Source organism: Drosophila kikkawai, chromosome 3R (assembly GCF_030179895.1).
Source record: "Drosophila kikkawai strain 14028-0561.14 chromosome 3R, DkikHiC1v2, whole genome shotgun sequence".
NCBI classification, from domain to species: domain Eukaryota; kingdom Metazoa; phylum Arthropoda; class Insecta; order Diptera; family Drosophilidae; genus Drosophila; species Drosophila kikkawai.
In genome coordinates, this window is record NC_091731.1 from 19,297,083 (window position 1) to 19,318,684 (window position 21,602).

At 44.2% G+C, this 21,602-nt stretch overlaps 6 protein-coding genes across 6 annotated transcripts in view; 4 read left to right on the forward strand and 2 right to left on the reverse strand.

Moving 5' to 3' along the window:
- The first annotated feature begins 392 nt into the window (after window positions 1–392).
- knk (protein Skeletor knk) lies at window positions 393–4,034 on the forward strand. The gene is made up of 6 exons (XM_017167835.3): window positions 393–920; window positions 1,288–1,513; window positions 1,772–2,119; window positions 2,187–2,740; window positions 2,840–3,062; window positions 3,118–4,034. The coding sequence occupies exons 1-6, from the start codon at window positions 830–832 to the stop codon at window positions 3,743–3,745; spliced, it is 2,070 nt and encodes a 689-aa protein (XP_017023324.1). The 5' UTR covers window positions 393–829; the 3' UTR covers window positions 3,746–4,034.
- A 430-nt stretch (window positions 4,035–4,464) lies between these two features.
- m-cup (ankyrin repeat protein mann-cup) lies at window positions 4,465–9,840 on the reverse strand. Its single transcript, XM_017168157.3, has 6 exons — window positions 9,037–9,840; window positions 8,087–8,409; window positions 6,538–7,168; window positions 5,936–6,479; window positions 5,746–5,874; window positions 4,465–5,686 (listed from the first exon to the last, which is right to left on the reverse strand). Exons 1-6 carry the CDS (start codon window positions 9,297–9,299, stop codon window positions 5,462–5,464), a joined length of 2,115 nt encoding a protein of 704 aa, XP_017023646.1. The 5' UTR covers window positions 9,300–9,840; the 3' UTR covers window positions 4,465–5,461.
- A 273-nt stretch (window positions 9,841–10,113) lies between these two features.
- Window positions 10,114–10,880, forward strand: Det (baculoviral IAP repeat containing deterin). Its single transcript, XM_017167840.3, has 3 exons — window positions 10,114–10,348; window positions 10,406–10,585; window positions 10,650–10,880. The coding sequence occupies exons 1-3, from the start codon at window positions 10,211–10,213 to the stop codon at window positions 10,779–10,781; spliced, it is 450 nt and encodes a 149-aa protein (XP_017023329.1). The 5' UTR covers window positions 10,114–10,210; the 3' UTR covers window positions 10,782–10,880.
- Window positions 10,881–10,953: 73 nt separating this feature from the next.
- Window positions 10,954–12,005, forward strand: Smug (Single-strand-selective monofunctional uracil-DNA glycosylase). Its single transcript, XM_017167841.3, has 2 exons — window positions 10,954–11,258; window positions 11,323–12,005. Exons 1-2 carry the CDS (start codon window positions 10,956–10,958, stop codon window positions 11,851–11,853), a joined length of 834 nt encoding a protein of 277 aa, XP_017023330.1. The 5' UTR covers window positions 10,954–10,955; the 3' UTR covers window positions 11,854–12,005.
- Window positions 12,006–12,312: 307 nt separating this feature from the next.
- LOC108075425 (tRNA-specific adenosine deaminase 2) lies at window positions 12,313–13,352 on the forward strand. The gene has a single exon (XM_017167850.2). It carries the CDS (start codon window positions 12,426–12,428, stop codon window positions 12,906–12,908), a length of 483 nt encoding a protein of 160 aa, XP_017023339.1. The 5' UTR covers window positions 12,313–12,425; the 3' UTR covers window positions 12,909–13,352.
- Window positions 13,353–13,598: 246 nt separating this feature from the next.
- Mur89F (Mucin related 89F) overlaps window positions 13,599–21,602 on the reverse strand; it is a 53,359-nt gene continuing 45,355 nt past the window's right edge. Inside the window, exons 5-6 of the mRNA XM_070286905.1 lie at window positions 14,318–20,109; window positions 13,599–14,245 (exon numbers count right to left, since the gene is read on the reverse strand). Of these exons, the coding sequence (XP_070143006.1) occupies window positions 13,955–14,245; window positions 14,318–20,109 (6,083 nt within the window). The 3' untranslated portion in view covers window positions 13,599–13,954. The remainder of the gene's footprint in view (window positions 14,246–14,317; window positions 20,110–21,602) is intronic.

Below are 21,602 nucleotides of genomic sequence, written 5' to 3' on the forward strand. Positions count from 1 at the left end.
GAGAAGAGTGGTGCTCCGGGAAACTACTAATTTAAACTAAAATATTTATATTTTTATATTGAGTTGGTAAAATAAAGCTATTTGAAACTGAATACTTTGGTTTTTCAAATCGAAATTAAAATTAACATTTAAAAATGAGATATTTTAATTTTTTTTTTTACTTTTAAGTTGTTTGGATATATTTTAATATTATTTTATGTTAACTCGTCGAGCACACCTCGGTTATTTTTAAAATGCAGCCAAGTACCTTTACTAGGTAGTACTCTAAGCCATTTCAATGCCAGGCACGCATGCGCACAGCCAAAGAGAGACAGGCTTGTAGAGAGAGCCAAGCTCACTCAAAAGACGACCAAAACGCTCAAGCTGCAAAGAAACCCAACCAAAATAACGGCGGCTTAAAGTCTCAGTTGACTCAGATCGGTTGGACAGTGCGGTTCGTTTTCGACTTCGACTCGAAAGCAAAAGCTAAAGAAAAAGCATAAAAAACGCCGGAACTGCGGCCTAAACCTGTTTTGGCCAAGTGAACGCAACAACAATAGCAGCGAAAACGCATGCAAGTGACGAAACGACCTTAAGCAAAAGCCAGAAAAAGTTTTAAAAATATATTACGCTTGGCTCCCTAATTACAAAAATATTTTTTGTGTCTTTATCCAAGAAATTCGATGACGCAGTGTCTGAGGGAAAACCCCCAAAATGCAAAATAAGCGAAAATAAGCATCGCTTAAAAAGAAAACAACAAAAATTAACGAAACAACACGCGTACGTGGCCAGGCTAAGGAAGTGGTAGTGTCCGCAGCAGCAGGAAAAAATAATAATAAAAATAAACAAAATGACATTGAGCAACAATGTTCTTTGTCTGCAATTGCAACGCCGACTGTTACTAGTCGTTGTAACGTTTTTCCTGCTACTATCCAGTGCTTGTAAGTCCATAAACTAAATAAATTGCAAATCTTAACAACAAGAAAATAAAAACAGCAACAATAACAAGGCAAACTGCAAAAGAAAGAGAAATTTTTATTGGCGTTACGCTCGAGACGGGGCGAAAAACAAATTCACTTTCGTGTAAAACTAGAGAAACTGGTCTAGTCTCTTGGCCTTACGTCTTAACGCTCCCGCCAGGGGGCGCTATCACCTGGCCGGCCGAGTGGCTGCAGTCAATCAGAAGCCGAAAATTGTTGGCTTATTAGTCACATCGAGATATGCGAAAACGAGTTTGTTGTCCCAAGTCTTTCGTTTTACCTACCGGCTTAGCTTAGAGAATTTCCTAAACCAATCTCATCTTATTAGTGGCCCAGGGCGAGGAGGAGGAGGATGGACCGTATCGTGGAAAATATCTGGGGAAACTCAACTCCTACCATCATCAGGTGTCCGGCGATGTGTACGCCGTGAATGAGTTTACCTTTCTGATTGTGGGCTTCAACTACGACGGCAACGGGGCGGATACGTTCTTTTGGTCGGGAGCCAGCAACAGGCCGGGACCGCAGGGCTTTATAGTGCCCGACGAGTATGGGAAGTAAGTGTAACTCAAATAAATTAAATTAAATTAAATTATATAGATAAAGTAACCTAAATTATATCAAGACAAAAAAGGAAGCTTACTTTAGCTAAAATTTGAAATCTATCATAACTAAGCCAAAAATGCAATTATTTCAATTCGGAAAGCTTTTTTTTTAGGAAATCAACAATATATATACTTTATAGGGTCGAAAATGACTCCTTCACTATTATAATACCCTGCAAGTATAAATATTCACATAAATATTCCCCGTAGAACCAATATCTTGGATCGCTACCACAACAAGGACTTTACTCTGACTCTACCCGATCGCAAGAAGATTACAGAAATCAAGTGGCTGGCGGTTTACGATCTGAATAACCAGAACAACTTTGGCGATGTATATATACCGGAAGATTTTGAGCCCCCAATGCCCCAACTGGGCGGCACCTTCTCCAAGCGCAGCCACAATGTGAGCAGCAGCAGCATTCAGATCCTAGACTCGAAAACCATTCGCATCAAGGACTTTACGTACGATGGTCAAGGCAAGAGGACCTTTTTCTGGACCGGCGTCGGAGCGCAGCCATCGAGTCGTGGCAGTAAACTCCCAGATGAGCGAGGATAGTAAGTATATTAGCTTTAATCTATAAATTAAATTATTAATATTATTATTTTCCTTTCAATATTTCAGCCTGGATCCCATAAGAAAATACAACATGGAGACCATTGATTTGCAGTTGCCGGGTGACAAGACCATCTTTGACATTGACTGGATCAGTGTGTACGATGTGGCCGACAACGAGAATTATGGTCATGTGCTGATCAACGATGGTTTGAATGTTCCACCGTCTTTGGTAAAGGTGATACCCTTTGAATTCTCGCTGCCCAACTGCCGGCAGCTGCACAAAGACTTGCAGGTGTCCTGGGAGGTCTTCGGGCCCCAGATCACATTCCAACTGTCCGGTCAGGTGGCGGCCAATGATTACATGTCCTTTGGCATATCGGGATCGGATGTGTCCAGTCAGATGATCGGCTCCGATGTGGTGGTGGCTTATATAGACGAGATCCGTGGGTACTCTGTGGACTATAACATCACCTCGCTGGCACCATGTGTCCAGGTTTTGGGGCAGAACAAGGGCGTTTGTCGGGACGATGTTGTCGGTGGACTGGACAGCTTTCAGCTAAACACTTATGCCCGCAAGGATGGCATCAACACAATCAGTTTCCGTCGCCTCCTGAAATCGTGTAAGTTGAATATTTACGAGTTACTAGTTTGCTTTTACTTGTTACTAGTTAGTTCTAACAAGTTTCCACACACTCGTTACTCTTATGCTTACTTTCCAGCGGACGATGGCGATAAAGAGATCTTCTTGGATCGAAGCAACTACGTGGTCTGGGCCTTTGGCCAGTTGGATTCAAACAACGAGCCTGCTTTTCATACGTATTATCCCAAAAGCGACATTGTGATAGATTTCAACACCACGGAACCGGTGAACGATTGTTTTGCCTTCACTTCACAAAAGGAGACACCACCGCAGCTGTGGGAACGCACCAGGATAACAGATGCGTAAGCATCAAGATCATCTACAAAAGCATATTTAATTCTTTTATATTTCTCACAGCTCCGTGCGTAGCTTCAATGCTTACCTGGGACCCTCCGGAGGACTTCGTGGCTATCAGGGATTAACTGGCCATGTGTCCAGCGGCTTGGCCTGGTACATCAACGGCTATATGATACCCGAGCTGTACCTGAAACGCGGCCTGACCTATACCTTTAAGGTGAGAGGAGGCAATAATCCCCACTCGCCGGAGCACTATCATCCGCTGGTCATCACCGACGATCCCCAGGGCGGCTACGATCGACTCTCGGATGCGAAACAGAGTGAGATCAGGGTTTTGGCTGGAGTGGAGTTCACCAGGAGGGGAAGGCCCAAGCCCACGGCTGCCGGCCCCTTGTGCTTGTCCCGATATCCTCCCAATTATGATCGCCGCCTGGACGACATCTTTCCCACATTCAAGAAGTTCAATCGATCCCTGATCACTGAATGTGTAGATGAGGCACCTGCGCTGTTAGAGATTACCCCGAACATCACCTGGCCGGATACGGTGTACTACAACTCCTTTACTCATGGCAATATGGGTTGGAAGATTCACATTGTGGACAGTTATACAAATCTTAGGAATGGAGCGAGACCCTTGACATGGTCCCTAGCCATTATTCTGCTGCCTTGGATGGTGCTTCAGTACTGATCGTTCTCTTTCTCTTCCTGTTAGTTTGTCCTAATCGAATATTTAGTGTCTTAGTCTTAAATAAGCAGTCACAATTTCATGTATTTGAAGCGCGTTATGTGAAGTTGAGTTTAGATATACAAAGATAGGTTTTATAAAATATGAAAGAATCTGAGATTCTGTTTTGCTTAATACTCACTCGGCTCTTGTTTTACATATTTACAATCTTATTTTTTTATGTCTAGACTCAGTGGAAGTTTATGTGCTCATGTTATATGTATTATTATTTAAATCTTATTTAAATACAGATCTGTGTTGTATTTTGTAATGAGTAGTAAAAGCTAAGAAATAATAAAATATAATAATAATAATAAATTTTGTCTACAAATTTATTGAAATTATCCCCTGCAAACCATTTGGCGATTCTCTAAACGAAAAGAGTCCTCTGGGAGTCGCTTTGGCGATTGCTGGAGTACTTATGTATTTATGAAAATCCCCAAGAAGAGTCTTTTGGGAATCGCGGTGACGATAAGTTGGCAGACGACAATGCTTGGAAAAGCAAAAGCATTTTACAAAACCAAATTGGATAAGCCTGATAAGGAGAAAAGTGAAATTTCTAAAATATAAAATACATAAATGGAGCTATAATTTTTAATGTTATCAAGGTTAAAATACTTTCATACTTGCCTCGTGATCCTGAGGTCTTAAGTACTACCACCAACCCAATAAAACACGAACCCTTATTGACAGTAAACTGTAAACTATTCAATTTATTGATTAGATTTGCGTTTTACTCGAAAGTTCAGTAGATAATTATTCGATTCGACTTATGCAACACGCGTGTGCTAAACGAACTCAATCCATCGGTCTCACAGAAATTGTTATTAAAATACTTGATGTGCGTTTCGGGGTCAAAATAACAATATTTCAGCCCCAGCCAGCACACGTACACTTACATACATGGTCTAAAAGCTTCGGTAATCATAAGAAGTTTAGGGAACAAATGCTGTCGAACCGAATTCCGCTTGAAGAAGGGAATATGGCATCGAGTCACATTTTGGCCCTTTGACATTTTTTGCAAATTGCCATTCGGTTATCGAGTTCGATTTTAGTGGTTCAACAAGTGTGTGTGTGTCAATTAGTTATTCTAGTTTTATGTATATGTATATATATATAGTATATATTTAGTATATTTGTCAGGCGTAATTGTATGCATGTAGATAATGTGTAAACTTTATTGGCGTTACATTGAGTTTGCTCCTCTCGCGTTTCCTAGGCTCTAATAATCATCAAACAGAAGCGGAGAAATGTGTTCTCTGTTAGTTTAAGTACTCAGATCCGCACTTGGCTTGTTGTAAGTTCTCTAAAATATTAAATTTTGGATACTCCACCTCCTTATCCTTTCTCTATATTTAGTTTTTAATATCACGTTCATCGTTTACACTTTTTGCTTGTTCTGTTTTACACTGTTTGTTCTGTTTGTTGATTCTGCTTCTCGAAGGGAGTACGTTTTAAACTACTTTAAGCCAATTTAACAATAGATATAGGATATCTGTATATATATATATATATGTATATGCATTTAATATAGAGTGAGACAAAGCGGACAATCGCCACTGGTGAAATTTTGAAAAGTCCAAAAGAGGGGAGTTACAGACATTGACCTAAGAAACGCCATCAATTTTGACATAAGACATACGACGTTTACCGCTCCCAGTTCCGCTTTTAATACTCTCTTCACGGCTCATGGTTCTTCACAAACTTCTCCAGCTGCCTGTGCAGCTGATTGTGATAGGGTATCCGATGTTTGCTAATCACCGTCGCCGCCAGACACTGCAGCGTCACAAAGTTAAGCAGCGGAATGGTGCTGGTGGGATTGGAGGCTATTAAGTCATAGGGCCGCTTGTCGGCCCTATTCGGCTGATCGATGTCCGCTCCGCACTTGAGCAACAGGTGCACAATCTGTATAAGTCGTTTGTTAGCCTTGTTATTCAGTCTTTTGTGTTGGAATGACTACTCACCTCATTGTCATAGTTGTAGGGCTGGCATGCCACATGCAGGGGCGTGGATTTGGCCTCGTTTTTGATGTTTACATCGACGCCGCACTGGATGAGCAGCTTGATGACATCCGCATTGGGGAACACAGTCTTCTAAAGGGGGTTAAAAAGTGGTTTAGTATTTATACACTGACGGGGCTTAAATACCACGCACATCGGCAAAGTTGTCGTCGGTGATGTAGCCGCTCTTGATGACATTCAGCCGCGAGGCGCAGAGATGGAGCAGGGTATCGGCGGTGCTGGCACTGCGCAGATTTCCCACCACAACCGTCTCGTGGATCGCCTGATAGATGAGCTTATTCTGCTCCTCCGTGTGGACGGTATTGATCAGCAGATAGATGAGATGCGCCAAGCATCGCATTACGCGATCATAGTTCTCCTGCTGCCGCCTAAAAACAGGCCTCAGGAGCAGCAGGTGCTTCACCACAATGGCGCTTTCGGACAACGTTCGAAATACCCCGAGCACATCCTCGAACCGGGGCAGCACGTTGTCCTGGTGAACAAACCTGGCCCTCGCATCGCTCCTTATGTGGCTTGAATTCTGGACATGCAAATCCAGCATCAGACGCACCAGCGCCTGGGCCGCGAAACAGGTCTCAAAGTGCAGGATGGACCAGTTCGACACACGCACCTCGAGCAGGAACCGCCACAGGTCAATGCAACGCTGCAGCTGCAGAGAGTCTGCATAAGAAGCTCCCCTAAAAAAACATAATTAATATATTAATACGACTTTTTGGAGATTATCGCAAAACTCACCTAAAGGTTAGCCGAAAGAGCATGTCCTTATGGGTCAGACCCAATACACGCTCGCAAATAAGCAGGCTCTGCGTCCGCATTGCATCCATATCGGTGGCTATGTTGTCCAGCTCCTCCAGCGTACTAAATTCCACTGCATTCTCGTACGCACTTCGCAGTGGTACCTGCGGCTTCTTCTCTATGTAGGGCGAGTATGCCGCCCGAATGTGATGCGCCATGCGCCAGTGCAGGATGCACACACGCGACTCGTTGTGCTCGTCCAGGAACGTCGATCCCATCAGCTCATGCGCTTCTGCCAGCCTTCCGGCCGTATAGCTCAGCTCCTTTTTCAAAAAATCAAAGATCTGATGGGCTCCCTTCAGGCAGGCAGTGCGCAGGGCATCGTCGCCATAGCGACTTTTGGCATACGGATCGGCTCCCTGTTCGATTAACATCCGGGTGGTGTCCAGCCGGTGCTCCTGGATCGCATAGTGGAGAGCCGTCTTATCCTGGATGTCCCGGGCATTAATGTCCGCTCCCTTGCGCACCAAATACAAACACAGCTGAACGGACTGCACCGAGTTGATGAGACAGGTGCCGCCATTGATGTTCGGCCGCTTGATGTCTGCTCCATTTTCTACTAGAAACTTGACTGTGGAGGGCCAAAGAAGTAAAAAAACTAGGTTAATTTTGGGCCATCTATGAGGGTATTTTGATTTCTTGAGGGAATTTTTAAAGATTTTATATTATATTTTCCCAATATAAGATTTTATTATTATTATTTTATCAAATATCAATGAGAACTTGAACTTCATTTTTGGTATTGTTAAAAGTAATCAGACTGCGAGACAAAAAAAGGGCTTTCTCTACAATTGTGCAAGCTAAGATTTGGCAAAAATAAAAGCAGATAAAACAAGATACTCCGTTAATCTAAATAAACATTTAACTCATTAGAATGTCTAATTTAGTAATATTCAAGTCGTATAGTTTGGAAAGTTTTCTACTTCTTCTGTTTAATGATATTAAATTATTCCGCAAGATAACATAAATTTGTATTTAACGATGGGATCTGACCATCTGCCCCATATGGCGGTGGATGGGATTAATTGAAGGTGGTGCTTGAACACTTTAAAGTGGAGTAAAGTGTGGTGTGCGGTCAGTCGTACAATAAACGAATGGATTGCGTGCGGAACAACTCAAATTACAGGGAATGAGAGTCTAAATCAAACACCCCACTAACTGGTTTCATACACAAATTGCATAGACTATAATTCAAGGAAAGAGAAAACGAAACTTTACTGACAATCGATATTGAATACATGAGCTATAATGGTGTAACCTTAACCCTCTAGAACCCTAGATGAGTTTGCGATAAGAATTTCAAAGAATTAAAAATTAATCAAGTTAAGAAAGTTCTAAAATAATTAAAAGTTTGTCTAGATTCAAGCTAAAAGATTATATTTTAATTCCTTAACCGAAACTCGTTTAGTTTGGCCAACACTTCCGCCAGTTTTAGCTCTAATTTGGTAGTAGAAAATGAAATATAAAATTCAATCAATTAACATCTCACCGATATCGACGTGGGTCATGTAGCAGGCACTCCTCACAGGCGTCGATCCCGAATCCGAGGTGGCATTGATATCGCAACCGATCCGCACCAGATATTTGACCATGGACAACTTTCCGGAGACAACGGCCGCCCATAGCGGCGAGACGTAATGAAAACTATTGTCCTCCGGTACCTCAAAGTGTCCCCTTTGCTCGATGTCCGCCTCGCAGATGGTAATTAGATATTCGGCAATTACAACGGCGCCACGTTTGCAGGCGATGAACAGAGGAGCGCAGCCATTCCGCTGCTTTCGTACCAACTCGCGACGGGAATCGCGGGGAAGCCTGTATCAAAAGACATAATTCAAGTTTTAAAGGATAATAGGGAATAAGTTCTAAGGTCAAATGTAATACTTCTCCTAATACTTTCTTCTAATTCCTAATATTAATACCTTAAATTTACACATTTTTATTTTCTGTACACAAGTTAAGGTCAGCGAAGCGGAAATAACTCTTGATCAGCACGTGCAGGGGCAATGATTTGGTGGGGACTCGATTGATAAGATGAAGCGTTCAACGACGTCGAACCATTTGGCACTTTAAGTATAATATTTCGACTTGTGATTAGGGATTTATGATTGCTAATACGTCACTTGAAATGGCTCCAATGGGGCCAATTAAGCAATTTTAAATATTCTTTTATCTAGACTAAGAACTAATAGGCTTTCAGAAATAAAATAACAAAAGAAAGGAACATTTTGTCATAGGAAATCATACAAAATAAATAGATTAAATACTTTTCCAAATGGCTGAACATTAAATCTACTAATCTTTCAAGTGTCTGGCAAATTCTTTCGAAAATCAGCGGTTTTTTGGTGCCGAAGACCTGCCTTAAATCAAAACAAATAAACTATCCCGACTTAATACACTGCAAGTTATTTCGGTTTCACGACAGTTCTGGTGATGACATACTTTTCCAGCTCGTGGCGCAGATGGCGCGACAGCAGCGAGTCCTCCTGGCTGCGTTTGCACTCCTCGATCAGTTCGTGACTTAGCTTGGTCAGCTCCACCTTGGGACTGCTCTGCTTTCGTTCGTTTGCCATCGGTGGCAGTTGGCCCGCCTGCGACTCCTGGAGTTCCTGCTCCTGGCACTGGTGCTGGTGCTGATACTGCTCCTGCTCCGATACCCGCTCCGGATGCTCGACCCGACGACGGCTGCCTTCAAGTGAGCGCATTGCCAGCGCACCGTCTCATTGCCGATGGGATATGCTTGACCGTGCTCGTGTGTGTGTGTGTGTGTGTGCGTGTGTCTATGCGCTGCAGTGACTTTGGCTGTGGGGGTGAGTTTCCTGGATGTCCTTGGGCCACTGCCCCTTGCAAAAACGGTGCGGCAGTGACCTACTGAACCAGGCAAACCTACTTGGACACTCCAGCTAATTGGGTTGCCCTCGCTGCCGTTCTGCTCCCGTTTTTCGCCCAAGGCCGTTCCGAGTACTTTCTTTTTTTCTCTCTGTATCCGTAGCTTTCTGTTGCTCGTTTCTTTCTCTCTAAATCAATTTCTTGTGCAGCGTGCAAATGGGCTGCATGTAACCGCTACTCCCACGGGATCTTCGCAGCACGGCGTGTGTGTGTTTGTGTGTTTTGTCGGGTGTTAGTGTTTGGTTGCGCCTTGCGGCTTAACCATGTCTTTCCGTGTTTTCTGTTTATAAATAAAAAGTCAGCAAAAAATCTTAACGTCAAAACAGTGTGTACACAACTTGGAGGGTGACAATAATTGAAACAGCTGCTCTAACAGACATCTGCTTGGCGCTGTAGTGCTGCCATATCGCGGGACCATTAGGACTGTCACGCTTTCGAGTGAAGTTTTGCACTGTTTATATTTATTTATCCCAATGCCAAAGGCCTTAACCAGTCTTGGCGATTTTACGGAGTTTTTCCGTAGAAAATCGCATTTTTCCGAATGCCTTTTTACTTGAGGAAGCTAAAATTAAAACATTTATTTGGACAGTCTGGCAACGCCAAAACCATCAGTCATTGGTGATCGGTGTATCGATATATAATATCGATAACAGTTCTAAGCGACGCGCTGCTTCCGAAACGGTGCTGAAATTTTTGTTTGTAGACGGAATTTGTGTAATAAGAGGCAATGGAATCTCCGGCGGTAATCGAAATCAGTCCCGAAAAGTTGGAGGTGTTCCGGGAGCTAAATATCCTGGAGAAGCATCGCGTGGAGAGCTTCAAAGACTGGCCCTTTCCCGAGACATCGACCTGCAGCATTTCCAAGGTAAGATCGCTATAAATGCTGGTTTTGCAACTGTTTACAGTAACTCCAACCTTATAGATGGCCGAGGCGGGATTTTATTGGACGGGCACCAAGCGGGAAAACGACACCGCCACTTGCTTTGTGTGCGGAAAGACCCTCGATGGCTGGGAATCCGAAGATGAACCCTGGAAGGAGCACCTCAAGCACGCTCCTCAATGCGAGTTCGTCAAGGTGGGATGCGCCGAAAAGGAGCTAACTGTGAGCTAGACGAATGTATAACCCTTTGTGTCCGTATATTAAACAAAGATATCCCCTCATTTAGGTAACTCAATTCCTTGAAATCCTTGGAACTGTGGTCAAGGGACGCATAACAAAGACCCTAAAGACCTTTAAAGTGAAATTCACCCAGGAAAACGAAACACGACTTGAAGATTTTATGCAACAATCAAAATAGTGCGCTTTTATAAATTTTTAACATTTTTATTTAGTTAACATTATGTGTACAGAGATTTGATAATAAAACAAGGTGGCAACGCCGAGAAAAAAAAACAAACAAATCTTAAGTCTGCCCTGGTAAACTCGCAATTGTTGCTAATTTAAGTGCGCGGATCCCGCAAAATCAAATGTTATGTTGAAAAGGAAATTGGAACAACAAAGGGAACATCTGGACGATAAGAAGGAGACCAAGAAGCCGGTTTCAATATCCGATTTCTTTGCCCCGCCGCTGTGGTTAAAGTTCTATAACACGGAAAGCAAGTTAAACGAGACGTTGGATCAACTAGCCACACCTCCAGGCATCAAGTGCATCTACAATCCCATAGTGTATGCCTCACAATTGCATTGTGACTATTTGCGTCGTTATTTAAGTGGTGCAAAGAAACTGGTATTCATAGGCATGAATCCGGGTCCCAATGGAATGGCTCAGACGGGCGTAAGTTGGGGATTAATATTTAACAATTTCAACATATGTATAATTGTTTCTAAATGTTTTTTAGATACCCTTTGGCAATGTGCGAACTGTAAAGGTGCTAATGCAGCTCGCAGGATCGGTGGAGAGACCTCCCAATGAACATCCCAAACGCCTTGTCGTGGGTCTGGACTGCAGGATAGAGGAGCCCAGCGGTGTTCGACTGTGGGAACTGTTTTTAAGGATAGCTGGCAGCATGGTTACCTTTGCCCAACAATGTTTTGTCCACAATTTTTGCCCTTTGGCATTTTTCGATGAAGCCGGAAAGAACTTGACACCCAGTGAGCTGAAAGGACCATATAAACAGCAGTTGCGGGATCATTGCTTGGACACGTTCGAGGAGCAGTTGCATCTTCTTCAACCCCAAGTGGTTGTGGCAGTAGGGGAATATGTTCACACCGCCTTGAAGCGTTCAAAGTATTGCAAATCGGATTCTGTAACTGTGCTCCGGTTGCCACATCCCAGTCCTCGGTCAGTGAATAATAACAATTGGCCAGAGAAGGCGCAGGCATTTCTGGAGGATAACAATCTCATACGATATATGCGGAATGAGGCTTAGAGCGCTCAAACCCAAATAATTCTTTATAGTTTCATTAACTTCAGTCATATAAAAGTAAACTTGGGTTAGGAAGTGTAAAAATATTGTAATTTTATAATTAGAAATATGTGAAAAAGACAATTCAACGAGAAGTATTTTAAGTTATATGTTTATATATTAATGTATAAGCTTGTATATACAAACAAAAAAATAAATAATTCCAAAAATTATATAAATATATATATAAATTTAAATGTCGTAAAAAGTACTCATTCTATAGGCTCTTTAGTGTATTAAAGTATTATGCATAATTTTCGTAAATTTTAAAATACAAACAAAATAAACGGTTAAATCAGTGCTGTAAAGTGTTCCGGACTAATCGATGTCGAATAATTTGCTGCGTAATGGAAACTATCGACTGGCTGGGCCATCACTATATGATATAAATATTTTCCACACTACACAGCTGTTCCTCACCATTTAGTGTTGCAAAACGCTCGCCGAGTGAGAGCTATACCGTCGCCTTTTGTTTTTGTTTGACCTGGTCGCCTCCGGTTTTTTCACCCAGTTGTCCAAGTTCCTTTCCATGCCAAATGGCCGACTTTATGGAGGAAGCGTTTGTAGAGGCGCGGCGGGCACGTGACGCCGGCGAGGTGCCAGTGGGCTGTGTGTTTGTGCATGGGGACAAGGTCATCGCACGTGGCGGAAACGAGGTGAATGTTTACCGGAACGCCACCCGCCACGCCGAGTTCATATGCATCGACGCCACCCTGGCCTATTGTCGCGAGAAGCGTCTGCCGGCCCGCCAGATGTTCAGCGAGATCACCGTGGTGGTCACCGTCGAGCCCTGCATCATGTGCTCCGCTGCCCTGCACACACTCGGCGTTAAGGAGATCATCTTTGGTTGTGAGAACGACCGGTTTGGCGGCAAGACGGTTGTGGACGTGGCCGAAGTGGTGGGCCAGAGGATTGACATAACCGGCGGCGTGAGAGCGGAGGAGGCGATGGCCTTGCTAAAGGAGTTCTACAAGGGCGACAATCCGGCGGCGCCTCCTCAGGCCAAGAAGAAGAAGTAGGCCAGCAGTCAGTGGAACTTAGATCTTGCTCTCCGGATTGTGAACCAACTCTATTCCTGGCAAGAATGGGAACTTCATAAAAACTACTCGCTACTATAAGTACCGATTTTTGGGCGTAATTTTTTTTAGACAAAAATATGTATTCCGCCGATTACTTTACGATCGAACAACTCCCCTCAAAAAGCATGTAAAAGTATTCTTACAATAACTTTCTGAAATTTAGAAAACAATCACAAACTCGAACAAGTACTCCCCGAAAAATAGGAGTTATCAGGAAAACTACTTTCCGGAAGTAGAAAAAGTTTCGCCGTCTATTTCTGTATATGTTTCAATTTATTATTATAAAATTTAAGCATAGTCTAAGATATATATTATGTATATGGCGTTCAGAACGTATGTTTAAACTCTAAACATAAATACAATTACTGCATAAAAAAGCTACAACATTTACGTGTGTGTAGTGAAGGCTGTGCCTGTTTCCACAATAGGAAGACTACTCAAAAAACCATATTGTTTCCTTTTTTCAAACCGTAAATTGCAGCTGTCTTGCAGTCCGACACCAAAAAGCTATTTAACCCTCCAAGACTTTTTTAATGTAGCAAAACTTTTAGGAAAACTTGTAATTCCAAAATTAGTTAGACAAGAAATCTATCAATATTGATTTTTGTCTTTCAAAATGGTAATATATTGTTAAGAAATTTATTATGAATTATTCTTCTTCTGAATCTTCTGAAGATTAAAGTTTTCATCGTATTTATGTTAATTTCCAGGAACTTTTCAATTCCATAAAGAAACTTTCACGTCCTTATTACGTTTCTCTCTTTTTTAAGTTTTCTTATTTTAAACTAAAAGTTTTGGAGGGTTAAAATGGGGCCCTAAACTACAATAATTTCCCTACATCCTAACCTAATTTTTCTTTTCGATCGTTTGCTGCGCCAGCTGAAAACTTTGATCAATGTCAACTAATTAAGCTGACCCCATCAAGTGCCGTCTGGCGGAGCAAACAAACAATGGCGTGCGATTAAGCATATCTAAACTAATTCTAATTAAATGCGTTGGTTACGGCGGCGTCTGTGATCAATGTTGATCCACTCCAAGGGCACATTACCGCCCACATTGTAGGTGGCGGTGCTCTTGCAGTTCAGTTTCCTGGCGGGTTGACAGCCCCGGCTCACGTTCCAGTAGGCGAATCCCTGAGGACAGCGATGGATCTGGCCCTCAATGCGTCCCGTCTGCTCCGAGTATCCACACTTGACAAATAGCTGGCCGCATTCGTCGTCATTCAGGGCGAAGTGACCCTCATCCGGACAGAGCGGAGCCGTCGATGTGATTTGTACCTTTCAAGAGAAATTTATGTAATTGTAGGTAACATTTTTTATTTCCTAATTTTGTTCATTGTTTGATCTTACCACATTTTGAAGTTTCGTTTCCGGCTGGAAAAAGTCACTGGTTCTCTTCATGTCCTTGCTGCATTTGTCCCCGTCCTGGGGCTTGCCACAGCTGCAGCTTCTGTCCTGGAAAACGGTTCCATTGGGACACTGGAACACCACGATGTTCAGATCGTTGCTATCCACACTCTCACTGCACTGGTAGAACATGCCGCACTTTTCTGGATGCTGGCGGAAACCGGTTGGGCAGACATATAGATTCTGTCCAGGATTGGTTGTTGGGCAAGGAGCAGAGGTATTGGTTCCGGGAGCGGGGCTCTCTGTTGACGTTGGTGTCTCAGTCGTTGGTTGGTTTGTGGTGGTTTCGCCGCCACTAGAGATTGTAGTCTCTGGTTGAGGAATTTTGGTAGTGGTTTCCGGCTTTTCAGATGTCGTGGTTTCAGGTGAACCTGTTGTAGTTGTTTCCGGTGCTCCAGTTGTAGTTGTTTCCGGTGATCCTGTGGTTACTGCTGCTCCTGTCGTAGTAGTGGCGGGAGCTGGCGTAGAAGTTGTCACAGAGGTTCCAGAGCTGGTTGTCGTTTCAGGTTCCATGGTGGTTCCCGGAGAAGTTGTTTGTCCCGAGGAGCAGTTGCCAGATACCTGATCAGCGTGGTTGCAGGTTTCGGTGGACGTGTCCCAAACTGTTCCCTTTCCGCATTTGAATGCATATACCTGGTACTTTCCATTCTTAGCAGCATCCACGCAACGGTAGTAGCGCATGCAATCCTCGGGATCGGGGAAAAAGCCCTCGGCGGTGCAGTTATAATTGGGATGAGGTTCAGGCGAGGCGGTTGTTGGGGTTTCGAGTGTCGTAGTCTCACTGGAAGTTGATGTTGTAGGTTGAACGGTTGTCGTTATGGGTTCAGTGATGGGCTGATCGGTCGTCGTTGGATTATAGCCTGGGATATTTGTTGTAGTTTCGACGGGCTTGGATGTCGTTGTTGGACTATAACCGGGAATATTCGTCGTAGAGGGTTCTTTTGTAGTTGTTGGTTTCGTGTTGGGCTTTGTTACTGTAGTGGGTTCTTCTGTAGTAGTTGGTTTAGTGACGGGTTCTTCCGTAGTTGGTTTAGTGACGGGTTCTTCAGTGGTTGGTTTCGTATTGGGCTTTGTTACTGTAGTGGGTTCTTCTGTAGTAGTTGGTTTTGTATTGGGTTCTTCCGTGGTTGGTTTAGTGTTTGGCTTTGTAACTGTTGTGGGTTCTTCCGTAGTTGTTGGCCGGGGGGTTGTGCTTCCTGGATCCTTGGAGTCCTCACTAGGTGTGGTCGTCATTGGCTCGTTTGTGGTGGTCTGAGGTAACTTTGAACACCGCGGGATATTCTCCATGTAGTCACAAGTCTGGACATCTTCATTCCATCCTGTACCCTTCGGACATGTAAAGTTATATTTTCTGTATGAGGATCCGGCATTAATGCATCGGTAGTATTTCCTACAATCCTCGGGATCGGCCATATAACCCTCTCCCGTGCATTCTGTGCCCGCTGGCAGGGGTTTCATTGTGGAAGTAGTTTGTGGTTGGGTCGTGGTATCTGGATTGGTAGTCATTGTTGTCGTTTCTCCTTCTGAACTTGTCGTTGTTGTACTTGGTGGAACAGAGATTGTGGTACTAGGGGGTACCTCTGTGGACGTCGTCGGAGGTAATCCAGTGGTTGTTGTGGGCTGCTGCGTTGTTGTTGTGGGCTGCTGCGTTGTTGTAATGGGCTGCTGCGTTGTTGTAATGGGCTGCTGCGTTGTTGTTGTGGGCTGCTGCGTTGTTGTTGTTGGTGATTGTGGTTTTTCAGTAGTGGGTGTTCCATTGTTTTGGTTTGGCTCACAAGGCGGTTTTTGAGTGGTTGGGCCGGTGTTGCAGTTGTTGAAATTGTGATTACAGGTCTGCAAATCCTGATCCCAAACGGTTCCGTCGCCACATTGGAAGGGTATGGCGTTGAAGCCACCATTTGCAGTTCTAACGCAACGATAGAACTTTGAACAATTGCTGGGATCGGCCATGAATCCCTCGGAGCTACACTGGCCATTAGTGTTGGGTGATTGGGTTACTGGGGTAGTCGGTCTTTGGGTAGTTGACGATGGACGGGAAGTGGGAGTTGGGGATGACGAGGGACGAGAGGTAGAAGATGGACCCGATGGCCTCGATGTGGAAGATGGGCCGGACGGCCTCGATGTGGAAGATGGGCCGGACGGCCTGGATGTGGATGAAGGTCCCGAGGGCCTTCCGGTAGTGCTTGAAGTCGTGGGTGGAGAAGGAGTTGTAGGTGGGGCCTTTCCGCCGCATTCCTTCACAGCCCATGCGTGGTTACAAGCCTGAGTTTGAGCATCCCAAACTGTGCCGGGTCCGCAAGTGAAGGGCACCATACTGAAGCCACCTCTGTCATTATCCACACAGCGGTAAAACTTTGCACATTCCGTTCGATCTCCAATAAATTGTCCGTTATAAGTGCAGCTCTCTGATGGATTGGGTTTCGATGCTCCCTGGTTTGAGCTGCTGCTGGAGGAAGATGAACTTGATGACGATGAGGACGAGCCCTGATTGTTGTTGCTGCTGGACGAGGATGAAGAAGATGATGAAGAAGACGATCCACTTCCGGAAGAATTACCGCTGGAAGAGGAACCACTGTTTGAGGAGGAGCCTTGATTAGACGAGCCACTATTTGAGGAGGCTCCACTGTTCGAAGAGGATGAACCATTATTGGACGATGAGCCACTGTTAGATGAGGATCCGCTGCTAGAGGAGGAGCCTTGGTTAGACGAGCCACTGTTAGAGGCGGAACCACTGATCGAAGAGGATGAACCATTATTGGAAGATGAGCCACTATTAGATGAGGATCCGCTGTTAGAGGAGGAGCCTTGGGTGGAGGAAGAACTACTCGATGAAGAGTTGCTGCTACTCGATGAAGATCCTCCCTGATTGATCACTTTCTTGCACTTAAGCGGTTTGGTCTGAATCTGATCAGGGTGGTTGCAGCTGTTAGCCTCGGGATCCCAAATAGTGTTTGGAGGGCAGGTAAACGAGACCTTTGTGAATCCGCCCTTGCCGTTGTCAACGCAGCGATAGAACTTGGAACAGTTTTCGTTGTCAGCCAGGAATGTTTCTTCACTCTCGCATTTCTCAGCGGGTCTAAAAGGTTTCTGTGTGGTGGTCGATGAAGATCCTTCGGTGGTTGAGGAAGAAGTCTGGCTCGAAGAAGACGATTGCTGGGAAGACGAGCTTTGATTAGAGGATGATCCTTGGTTTGACGAAGATCCTTGGTTAGAAGATGATCCTTGATTTGACGAAGAGCCTTGGTTGGAGGAAGATCCTTGATTCGATGAAGATCCCTGATTTGAAGATGATCCTTGGTTTGAAGATGATCCTTGATTTGACGAAGAGCCTTGGTTGGAAGAAGATCCCTGATTGGAAGACGATCCTTGGTTGGAAGACGAGCCCTGATTTGATGACGATCCTTGGTTCGACGAAGATCCTTGATTGGAGGAAGATCCTTGATTCGACGAAGATCCCTGATTTGATGAAGATCCCTGATTTGAAGATGATCCTTGGTTTGATGAAGATCCCTGATTGGAAGAAGATCCTTGATTTGAAGAACTGCCCGTGCCACTAGCCATTGCCTTGCACTGCTCCTTCTGTACATCAGTTGGATGGTTGCAACCTTTCGTATCAGGATCCCAGACTGTTCCCGGTGAGCAATCGAAGGGGACCGTATTAAATCCACCATTATCATTCTCTACACAGCGATAGAATCGAGCACAGTCCCTTTTATCTGCCAAATAAGTTTCCGTATCCTTGCATTCACCATCAGGATTGGATGGCTTAGAAGGCTTGGGAGTTGTTGATTGAGTGCTGGAACTATTGGTGGACGATTCGTTGTTAGACGATGAGGATGAGCCTTGATTGGAGGATTGATTGCTGGATGAGGTTTGATTGCTGCTTTGATTGGATGATTGGTTGCTGGAAGAACCTTGATTGCTGGAAGATTGATTGCTGGAAGATTGATTGCTGGAAGAGCCTTGATTGCTGGAAGAACTTTGATTGCTAGAAGAGCCTTGATTGCTGGAAGAGCCTTGATTGCTGGATGAAGATTGATTGCTGGAAGAGCCTTGATTGCTGGAAGAGCCTTGATTGCTGGAAGAACTTTGATTGCTAGAAGAGCCTTGATTGCTGGAAGAGCCTTGATTGCTGGATGAAGATTGATTGCTAGAAGACTGATTGCTGGATGAGCCTTGATTACTAGAAGAGCCTTGATTACTAGAGGAGCCTTGATTGCTAGAAGATTGATTGTTGCTGCTGGAGGAGCTTCCACTGGATTCCTGTCCCGAACTGCCACTTGAAGATCCCGATTGTATGTTGCATTTCTTCTTTTGGTCATCTGTTGGCAGATCGCAGACCTTGTCTTCCTGATTCCAAACAGTTCCTGGTCCACAGGTGAAAGGCACTTGCTCCAATTTCCCATCCTTGTCCAGGCGACATCTGTAGAATTTGGCACAGTTATCTTGGTCGGGTATATAGGTATTTTCATCCTCGCATTCTGTGGCTGTGGTGGGTTTGTTACTGGAACCACTGCTGGTTGAGTTTTGATTGTTGCTGGAGGACTGGTTGCTGCCGGAATTTTGACTATTGTTCGAGGATTGGTTACTGCCAGAGCTTTGGTTTTGTTGACTGCTGGAGGACTGATTGCTGCCAGAGCTTTGGTTGCCGCCCGAGTTTTGAGAGCTTTGGCTGCTACTGGCGCTAGTGCTGGATTCCTGGTTACCGCTGGATCCCGTGTTGGATTCCTGATTGTTGCTAGAGCTTGAGCTGGACTCCTGATTGTTGCTTGAACCCGAGCTGGACTCTTGATTGTTGCTTGAACCCGAGTTGGATTCCTGATTGCTGCTAGATCCTGTGCTGGATTCCTGATTGCTGCTAGACGAGGAGCTTGACTGTTGACTGCTGCTGGAGGTGGAGGACTCTTGGTTTGAGCTGGAACTGGACGTCGAGCTGGATGTAGAGCTTTGCGAGGAGTTTGAGGAACTGGTCGAGGAGCTCTGCTGGCTGCTGGAGGTGGAGTTTTGGAAGCTGGACTGCGAGGACTGTGTTGACGTTTGGCCGGCATTATAGCCGTCGTTTTGTGGCGCCGCCTGATTGCGGCAGCCACCGTTGGCACGTACGTCAAACATGTGGTTACAGGACTGCAGGGACTCGTCCCACGCGGTGCCGTCCGAGCAACGGAAACCGATTTTGTTATAGCCCCGTCCGTTCGAGATGCAGCGATAGAACACGGTGCAGTCGTTGGGATCGCTCTGGAAGCCATCATCACGGCATATCACACCGTCAGTCTCCTCCGCGGAGTCAACAGCACGCAGCCCCGACGACGACGGCGAGCTGGAGAATGAGATGACAGAGACGCCGCTGAGTCCTGCCAGGCCATAATTCGTGGGCAACCGGTGGTTGGAGGCATACAGGCGCAGCTCATTGGCCGCAGATGTGACGGCCAGGTTAAGCATAGCATTATGCTCGTCCTGTCCATAGTCGTCCTGTTCCCACCGCTCCGCGCTTCCGTCCACCTCGTTCATCTGGTCCACGCACTCATCTCGCCCGGCCATCGCGGGTGGCAGACACATTCGCAGTGAGCGTGAGAAGACCGCATCCTCGGGACAGGCCAGCAGGTAGGGTTGAATATATTGGCCCGACCGCCGCTCGCAGCGGTAATAAATCCGGCAATCGTAGTCGTCCGCAAACAGACCCTCGCCCGGACAGTAGAAGGCCACCTCATCTGTGTGAACCATCGGCAATGGGATGTCTGCAATGAAGTACGAAATGAAGACATTATTGCTTTTTGCTGACTTTATGAAAGGGTGCTATACAGGGAAGAGGCTTTAGACATGATCATAAAACTATAAGGACATGAATTGAAGAGGAAATATTAATAATGATAAAAATTGTTCAAAAATTTATATGGTTTACAGTAAAGAAACTCTGAAGTAAATTACTTGACCAATTGTTAAGTAAAAGTTACTTTCTTTTCTTTTATTTCCCATTCAATATTATCAAAAATAAGTACTGCTTTTTGAGCTCGTTTGGAATTTGTTTTTGAACCGCGGATAGTAGTATCAATCTATAAATTAGCAAGCCCTTTTCTGGGCACTCGTATATGTAGATGTCCTGGCAATTTGAAAGCGGCCGCTGGAACAAACCATTGAACTGAAACTTCCTGTCGCAAATTCTCTCGCCTGCATATATTACACACGCATAGTACATGTATGACGAACACATCCATCTACATAACATATAGTAGATATATACATATATATATATTTTGCTCAATTTCGTTTGACATTTTGTGCGCTGGCTCGTCTTTCGTTTTTCGTTGCGGGATTTTTCGCGCTGTCAAAATAAAATTGATAATTTATTGTCATTCAATGTGCGAGAGTCCTCTTTTTCGATATATTTTTTTTTTTTTGTTTGGGGTCTCTCCTTGTTGGTGGTGTTGGTGCTGCTTTCCAATAAATTTAAATGCATTTATGGCCGTTACAGCGGAACAAATTCATTTTGAAAATGAATTGCGAGTGTGTTTTTCTTTCACGATGTTTTTATCCCGCTTTACAGATTTTGTGGAGCCAGCCCATTTTTAAGTGTTGGCCATAAAGGCAGAGGGGGGGAAAAGGTTGGCGAAACATTGTAAATGCGCGGCTAAAAATTAGACCGGGTCTAGGCATAAATTCACATCAGTCACGGCCTACTCCTAATAATATATCTCAGTTTGTATTTTTTTTTTTGCTCCGCCCCAATGTAATATTATTATTGGAGTTTGTATGTAAGCCAATGGCCAATGGTTTATGGGCTCAAAATGGCCCGGGGGCCTTTATATATTCCTTATGAAAATTGCCAAATTTAATGGCCATAAAATTTAATTATACCAAATGTGGTTATGCCGGGCAGACGGCAATAATGTTTGCATGGCGAAAAGTGTGCGAGATTGATGGAAACTTTCGAATGCCAGGTGCGGGGGTGGATGTGTAAAAGTTTCCAAGAAATTTCATATAGAATTAAACGATTAGCAGAGGATAGCTTTTCCAAAAGTAAGCGAATTAAGAGACTTTTAATCTTCAAAAACTTTTATTATTTAAATTTTTAAAAGTTCATTTATGTTGCAAATTAAAATGGCATAAAATATTGTAATATATCGAATTCCTTAAACAGCAAATAGAAAACAATATCTTTCAAGTGTGAAATCCGAGCAAAGAGTAAAGTTTTTTAATGACAGAATAAAACTTTACATTTTATTGATTCTAA

Excerpts from the sequence above, each read along its gene's own strand:
- Det (XM_017167840.3), top strand. The coding sequence starts at position 10,211 with ATGGAATCTCCGGCGGTAATCGAAATCAGTCCCGAAAAGTTGGAGGTG. Across the intron at positions 10,349-10,405 it reads CGACCTGCAGCATTTCCAAG|ATGGCCGAGGCGGGATTTTA; the intron begins GTAAGATCGCTA and ends CCAACCTTATAG. Across the intron at positions 10,586-10,649 it reads GCGCCGAAAAGGAGCTAACT|GTAACTCAATTCCTTGAAAT; the intron begins GTGAGCTAGACG and ends CCCCTCATTTAG.
- Smug (XM_017167841.3), top strand. The coding sequence starts at position 10,956 with ATGTTGAAAAGGAAATTGGAACAACAAAGGGAACATCTGGACGATAAG. Across the intron at positions 11,259-11,322 it reads ATGGAATGGCTCAGACGGGC|ATACCCTTTGGCAATGTGCG; the intron begins GTAAGTTGGGGA and ends AATGTTTTTTAG.
- LOC108075425 (XM_017167850.2), top strand. The coding sequence starts at position 12,426 with ATGGCCGACTTTATGGAGGAAGCGTTTGTAGAGGCGCGGCGGGCACGT.
- m-cup (XM_017168157.3), bottom strand. The coding sequence starts at position 9,299 with ATGCGCTCACTTGAAGGCAGCCGTCGTCGGGTCGAGCATCCGGAGCGG. Across the intron at positions 8,410-9,036 it reads CTGCGCCACGAGCTGGAAAA|GCTTCCCCGCGATTCCCGTC; the intron begins GTATGTCATCAC and ends CTTTTGATACAG. Across the intron at positions 6,480-6,537 it reads CTCTTTCGGCTAACCTTTAG|GGGAGCTTCTTATGCAGACT; the intron begins GTGAGTTTTGCG and ends ATGTTTTTTTAG.
- knk (XM_017167835.3), top strand. The coding sequence starts at position 830 with ATGACATTGAGCAACAATGTTCTTTGTCTGCAATTGCAACGCCGACTG. Across the intron at positions 1,514-1,771 it reads GTGCCCGACGAGTATGGGAA|AACCAATATCTTGGATCGCT; the intron begins GTAAGTGTAACT and ends TATTCCCCGTAG. Across the intron at positions 3,063-3,117 it reads CGCACCAGGATAACAGATGC|CTCCGTGCGTAGCTTCAATG; the intron begins GTAAGCATCAAG and ends TATTTCTCACAG.